A 6,535-nucleotide genomic window follows, 5' to 3' on the forward strand; every position below is an offset into this window, starting at 1 on the left:
CTTCTAGATCGGACTCTTCGAAGGTGATGGAGTGATCAGCATGAAGTTTATTTGTAGGTGGCTCTTTGTTCTCCGCCATCAGAACTTGACAAGGCGTTGAAGGGCCCCCAACAATGGTTTCAATTTCTCCCACTATTTAGCGATTGTTCGTCGACTGTTTTTATTGCTGATTTTTCCCCCCAATCAGACCAACCTCTTATAGGGCTGTTGGATTCTTGATGAATTGTCGGAGGTATCCTTGTCGGATCAGTCTCTCAATTTCTTCCTTGAGCTGCCTGCATGCTTCAGTAGTGTGTCCACGACTGCGGTGGAAGTGACAATATTGCTCTTGGTTTCCGGCATTGGGCTTTAAAGGGTATGGCCACTTCACACTCTCCTGATCTCGGATGGCCATCAATACATTCACTCGGGATGTATTAAGTGGCGTGTACTCTTTTTCTTGGTGGGGCTCTCGTCGCGGCTGTGAGGGTCGAGGAGGAAGATTATAGTTTCCTTGCTTCTTCCTTTGTAAAGGGGGATTCTCCATCCCTAGGGGATTTTTACGCTTCCCGGTTGTTTGCTCAATTTGCTTCCTATGAGCATTGAAGGCTTCATCGGCAGTAATCTGGACATCTACTCGATGGATTAGATCCGCATATGAGTGGACCGTTTCTCGCATGAGTGCCGAGTAGAAGGGGCCCGGGCGAAGCCCTCCAAGAAATACACCACTAAACAATTCGGGATCTACTCCTGGAATTTGTCGGGCTTCTGTGAAAACCTTTGAAAGTACTCTTTAAGAGATTCACCCTCATTCTGACGTATCCCTAAAAGGTGGGAGGAATCCTTAACCATCCTTCGGTTGACGACAAATTATTCGACAAATAATTTGGCCAATTTAACGAATAATGGGATGGATCGAGCAGGCAGTGAGTTGAACCATGTCCGGGCCTGCCCTTTAAGGGTGGCAGAAAAAACTTGGTAGAGTAAAGCATATGGGGCCCGCTGGATATGCATAATGGTGCGGTAGTGATCGATATACTCATAGGGGTCTGAAGTCCCATCGTAATCAATATTCGGGAGTTTGAATCTTGCCGGAATGGGGTATCGGAGGACAGCTTCTGTGAAAGGTGATGACTCCTGAATGTCTCGTTGATGAAGAGATTGCCTTATATCCCCTATGGGGAACTCTTCTCGGACTAGTCTCCGTAATTCATGCCGTATGGTATTACGGGGGAGTTCAGTGATGTGCTGTTGGTCCAAGTCCTTGGGTACATCCGGAGGGATGTGATGCCGATGGCCTGTGCGCGAAGGATGGGTAGAGCTTGCCGTGTCAGCAAGCTCATTCTCTGGACGTATTGAAGGGCGCATTCTTGGCGGAGGAAGGGGGACCTCAACATGAAGAACATCTTCGAAACCTGGTTGGTCTTGAGGGAGGAGAATATCTTCCTGAGGTTCTAGTGCTGGTCCTCGAGTTTCCCTTAAGAGTTGAAGGATCTCAATCTGAGATTACTCCATCTTTCTGATACGTTCTTCTAGGGATGGCCCTGAAGTTCCTTCCCCGGCAAGGTTTCGGCCATTGGGGTGAAAAGAGGCAGACGCCTGTCGTCCCTGATTCAGGGACTGATTCCTGGATTGGTGTGAATTAGAACGGGAGGTTCCCATGATGCGATGGCTACGCCTGTTGGCCATTAGAGGAGTAATTTAATATAGTGGGATTGACTGTTCCCACAGATGGCGCCAACTATTACGGGCTAGAAAATACGCGGCGATAGAGATTTAATTCTGCGTCTTAACGTTGTACGGATAACTAGCTCACACACAGAGAAAGCAAGATTTTTTACGTGGAAAACCCCTAAAAAGGGAAAAAACCATGGGGCCTAGTCCAGTTGAAAAATAATTTAACTAGAATTTGAGTCGGTTACAAAGGACTGAATCACCTCTAAGGTCGATCAGATTACAACTAGTAACTGCTCGATTGGAATCAGGTGTTAGACCCGGTGTCACTTGGAAGTTCGGGTGTTGATAATCTGGCCTTGAGCAGACGTTGAGCAGAACGTTGGGTCTTCAATAGGACGTCGGGTCTGAACGTCGGGCCTTAAGCAGGATGTCGGGTCTTCAACAGGATGTCGGGTCTGAACGTCGGGCCTTAAGGCGGTGGTGCAATGAAACTCCTGCGGTGGTCCGGGGGTGCTCCTGTGGTGGTCCGGCGGTGGTCCGGCGGCTGTCGAGGAGGAGCTTCTTCCTTCTCTTCTTCCTTCTCTTCTCTTCTTCTCTTTCTTGCTTAGATCCCCTCTCATGAGAAATGAGGGCTCTATTTATAGATTTTCTGGAGTGGCATGACCCGTAAATAGGCGTGAGATCAGGGGCGAATAGGGAGTGGTCGAATGGACGGCCGATATTGAATCCTACGATCGTGCAAAGCTTGGTTCCGCCTCTTCATCAACTCAATCTTATCCATTGAAGATGATAGATGACGAACACAATGTAATAACCCAAACTCTCAACTATGGATATATTGTTCTCTTTAGCTTTCGTCTCATGATTTTATCCCTCTGGATAACTTTCCATAAGATCACTCATCTTAGAGCTGCTCTTATATGAGCATGCTTAACTTTAGAGTTACTAATAAAATTCCAGCACTGATTATCTCTGTCACTGATGATTTCTTCTGTCAAAGGTGGTTTGTTTATGTTGCAGCTGTTTGACAAGTTTGAATCTGTAGACCTGGTGTTCTTAGCTTGAAAAAAGAACTCAAATGATTGCCTTAAGATCAAAAGGTCCAAAAGATTTGTGAGTATTCCAAAAGAAAACTTCAGTAGGAGCTTGACTAGCTAGGATATGATCACTTTCTTGGCATGATCAAACAGATTATTATTGTTATTTTTACATATATGTATTTTTAAATAGAAAAAAAGAAACTTTTATTTGTACTAGTAGATTTGCTTGGGCATGAAGATATCCCTCAACCTATCATCTTCACTACCATTTATTCATAACTCCACCCTTTTGTATATTTTCATTTTTTAAAATAAAAGCAAAAAAAGTTGTCTAAAAAATAAGAGAAATTATTTTGTGCGGAATCTGAATGGGAAGAATCGTCCGAACTGTGAGTGTACACAAACTGTGTATACAGTACATAATGTGTGTCATCACACGTCTAGACGGTTCTTTCCATTCAGATTCCGCATAGAATAGTTTCTCCAAAAATAAGGCTTGATTAGTCCTTCAAAAACTTTATTTGAGTCCTCTTACTTTCAAACTCTTATGTTGAAATTCATGCTGGTCTTAATGAGGCTTCTCGATCTATATCAATACGTCCATTGTTTAGTCATAAAACAAAAAAGATGCGCTCCATCAATCAACATGAGGCTGAATCACACATTAAAAATTAGAATTTGTAACTTGATGATCCTCACAATTAAATAACAACTGAATATTGATGTTTCAATCAGTTTACTTTTGTTTTCTCTCCTCTATGTGTGCAACTAAAGAGAGAGCAAAAGGCCTGCAAGCTCACAAGCAACAATAGCAAAACAGCCGCTACAAACACAAGAAACTGCCATGAACCCAACACATATATCCTAACTAATCTCTTAGCCTTTACCTTCCAACTTTTATTATAATAAACGTTCACATCTTCAATAACTTTGTCCAAAAACACCACCTTTGTAAGCCTTACCGACCTGCTCATATCATTCCAAAGTACAGCAACTTTTGCATCACTCTTCAACCCGTTCAAAATCACTCCTTTTTTCCTCAAAACCTTCGTATCCTCTTCTGTGTCGACAATCCCGTTCATCAGCTCAATGTAACGAGTGAAAACCAGAGGTCCAGAGGCCACCGCAGTCTCATAGGCCACCAAGTTCCTCAACAATGCTTCAGTGTTGGCATCAATGGTTATGGCAGGTAGGTGCAAAGTTCCTGTCTTTGAATCAAACAAGATTTCAGACAATGGCGGATTTGTAGGCAAGAAACGAATGCCGGCACCGACGAGCTCTGTCGCTGATGGTATCTCGATTTCTTCTGTCAAAGGTGGTTTTTTTATGTTGCAGTTGTTTGGCAAGTTTGAATCTGCAGATCTGGTGTTCTCAGATTGAGAAAAATACTCAAATGACTGCCTTAAGATCAAAAAACCAGGAAGATTTGTGAGTATTCCAAAAGAAAACTTCAGTAGGAGTTTGATTGGCCAAGATATGATCACTTGCTTGGCATGATTAAAAAATTTTTGAGCTTGATTGTTTAATGAATTGTTGTCTTCTTCATCTTCGGCCTCAGCAGTCTCTGACAGTAGTGAACTTTCGGGAACAAATAAGGTGTAGATGACTTCTAGCAAGTGAGAGCTTTTTTTGGCATCAAAATTTTGTGGGAAGTTCTCTATTGTTATCTTTAATGGTGAAATCACCATTATGAAGTTTTTCAGCATTGTTGAAAGCAAGTTATCTGCTTCTTCTGTGGAAGTACAACCAAAGTCTAAAACTTTTCTTAGCAGGAAGAGTGGTATCTGATTCTCCAGCATTAGAATGTCTCTGAGTACTGAATTGTGTGTGGATTTCCTCCTTGACATGAAAGGTGATAATCCTTGCAGAGCTTTTGCATCATCGACGGCATAGGCTCGAAGGAATTGAAGTAGGAAGCATGCATCAATGGCCATCATCCATGATAAGTACTCCACACTTAAGTTGAAATATCTGATGTCAGACAAAATGGCAGATTACACTGTTAAATTCTGGTATTCCTCTCATGGGTGGATCCATCTTGAGACCGGGGGCAATTATTATATGATTCTTTAGGTAATTTGTCCTTCATGTATTTTTTAGTCTTTATTACAAGAGTTTTTAGGCAATCCCCCCCTAAAAGTTTTAAAATACTATGGTCTTTAGGCAATTGCCCCAACATAATTAAACGCATTAGGTAGAGATGTTATTGTTAGAGAACAATGAACCAAATTCAAAGATAAATAGTAAAGAGAATCCAAAAATATCCTTACAACCAAAATTTGTTCGGGGGCGCTGCCCTTGAAAACCCCCGCAAGGGCGCTGCTCCTTGTCCCCTTGACCTAACCGATCAGGTCGAACCCCGCCAAAGGGCATTGTACCCTTAGACCCCTGACATATCTGTGAAACGTACAATGATGAACAAATAGGGGTCGAGAGGTAGCTCCCTCGGAATAAATTTTATTTGTAAGGATATTTATGAAAAAAAAAAACTCCACACTTTACTTATAAATTTGCCCCCCTTAAAATTAAGACCGGATCCTCCCTTGATTCCTTTTGGCCTAAAAGCCAACAAATTCTATCCTTGTTTTAGTTCCTATTTTCTATTTTCAAATTTAGATCTTTGTAAGTTAAATTTTTTACCATATTTTGTTGGGCTATCTGTGCAAAACTTGTAGCTCTATATTCCTTCTGAGAAAAGGCAATAGATTCAAAGTTTTGCCAACAAGGATATTAGTTTCATCAAATTCTTAAATAAGGATAACTAATCATAGTGTTTCTTAAATTCAAGCAGCGTGAAATCTCATTATCACTAGTAGAGTGTACTATGAAATTTTGATATGACATTATATTAGGTTTCATGATAAATCATCAAAGTACTATTACAATCCGGGAAAATTATTACGTGTGGCATCCGTATTTGTTCGGAGGCGAATTTGAATAAGTCACATCACCCGGGGTTGGTGCATCCGAGTGACGTGACACATCACGTAAACCTCACAGTTTCATATTATCCTATTTTGATTTCATATTTTTGAAATTGGTTAGGTGATCTCTGAAACTATGAAACCACCTAGTTTTCAACAATATTCAAAGTGCTCCTTAAATTGGAACCTTTCTTTTTCATCTTTTGTATATATTGATAATCTGAGTTTATGCAAACAGAGAATTGATAAGAACAGAAAAGCAAATTACCTGTCGTAATGCGCCCTAATCTTGTGCTCTGCCTTGCCAAATTCATCCACAATATCCTGGAGCTTCAGGCCGTGTAACTGCTTCTGAATTCTTTTTGCAGCAGAGAGCTTAAACCGAGCCATGTCGTTGAGATCAGCTCGAAAATGGTGGTAGGGGCCAATGGCGATGAGTTGAGGAATATATGATTCAGGAGCGGCCGATTTTAGAGAGTTGGGGACTGAAGTGATGGAAACATGGAACTCATAATCGCCATCATCTTCTTCATCCTCTTCAATCTCTTCTTGGAGTGATTTCCTGATTTTGATGACCCATTCATCTTGATGGAAGTCCATGTTCTTCCACTGGTCAGGAGAAGAAGTTTTTTTCTTCAGATTATTTACTTCGAAGGTTTTGTTTTTGGGTGTTTGAATGGCGTTTTACATGTTAGGAATTCTTAAATGACTTTGCAATTTGCATTAACAATTCAACTAATTACTCTGCAGCAACCGTCTAAGAGTCATTAACGATCGAAGGCCACTAATAAACAATGCTGTCATTAACACTAAGATAAATTAAAGTGGAAAACGGAATCATTCATTTCTACGAGTTTTGTAGCCGTTTGGGGTTTTTTTTTAATGTTTAACGTCTAAAATTTTCTATTTAGTAAA

At 41.1% G+C, this 6,535-nt stretch overlaps 1 protein-coding gene across 1 annotated transcript; it reads right to left on the reverse strand.

Moving 5' to 3' along the window:
- Nucleotides 1-3,427: 3,427 nt before the first annotated feature.
- On the reverse strand, nt 3,428-6,220 carry LOC110108546 (putative UPF0481 protein At3g02645). The gene is made up of 2 exons (XM_028698530.1): nt 5,889-6,220; nt 3,428-4,667 (listed from the first exon to the last, which is right to left on the reverse strand). The coding sequence occupies exons 1-2, from the start codon at nt 6,218-6,220 to the stop codon at nt 3,428-3,430; spliced, it is 1,572 nt and encodes a 523-aa protein (XP_028554363.1).
- Nucleotides 6,221-6,535: the final 315 nt, after the last annotated feature.

The sequence above is a fragment of the Dendrobium catenatum genome, unplaced genomic scaffold, assembly GCF_001605985.2.
Source record: "Dendrobium catenatum unplaced genomic scaffold, ASM160598v2 fragScaff_scaffold_1103, whole genome shotgun sequence".
Taxonomy (NCBI): domain Eukaryota; kingdom Viridiplantae; phylum Streptophyta; class Magnoliopsida; order Asparagales; family Orchidaceae; genus Dendrobium; species Dendrobium catenatum.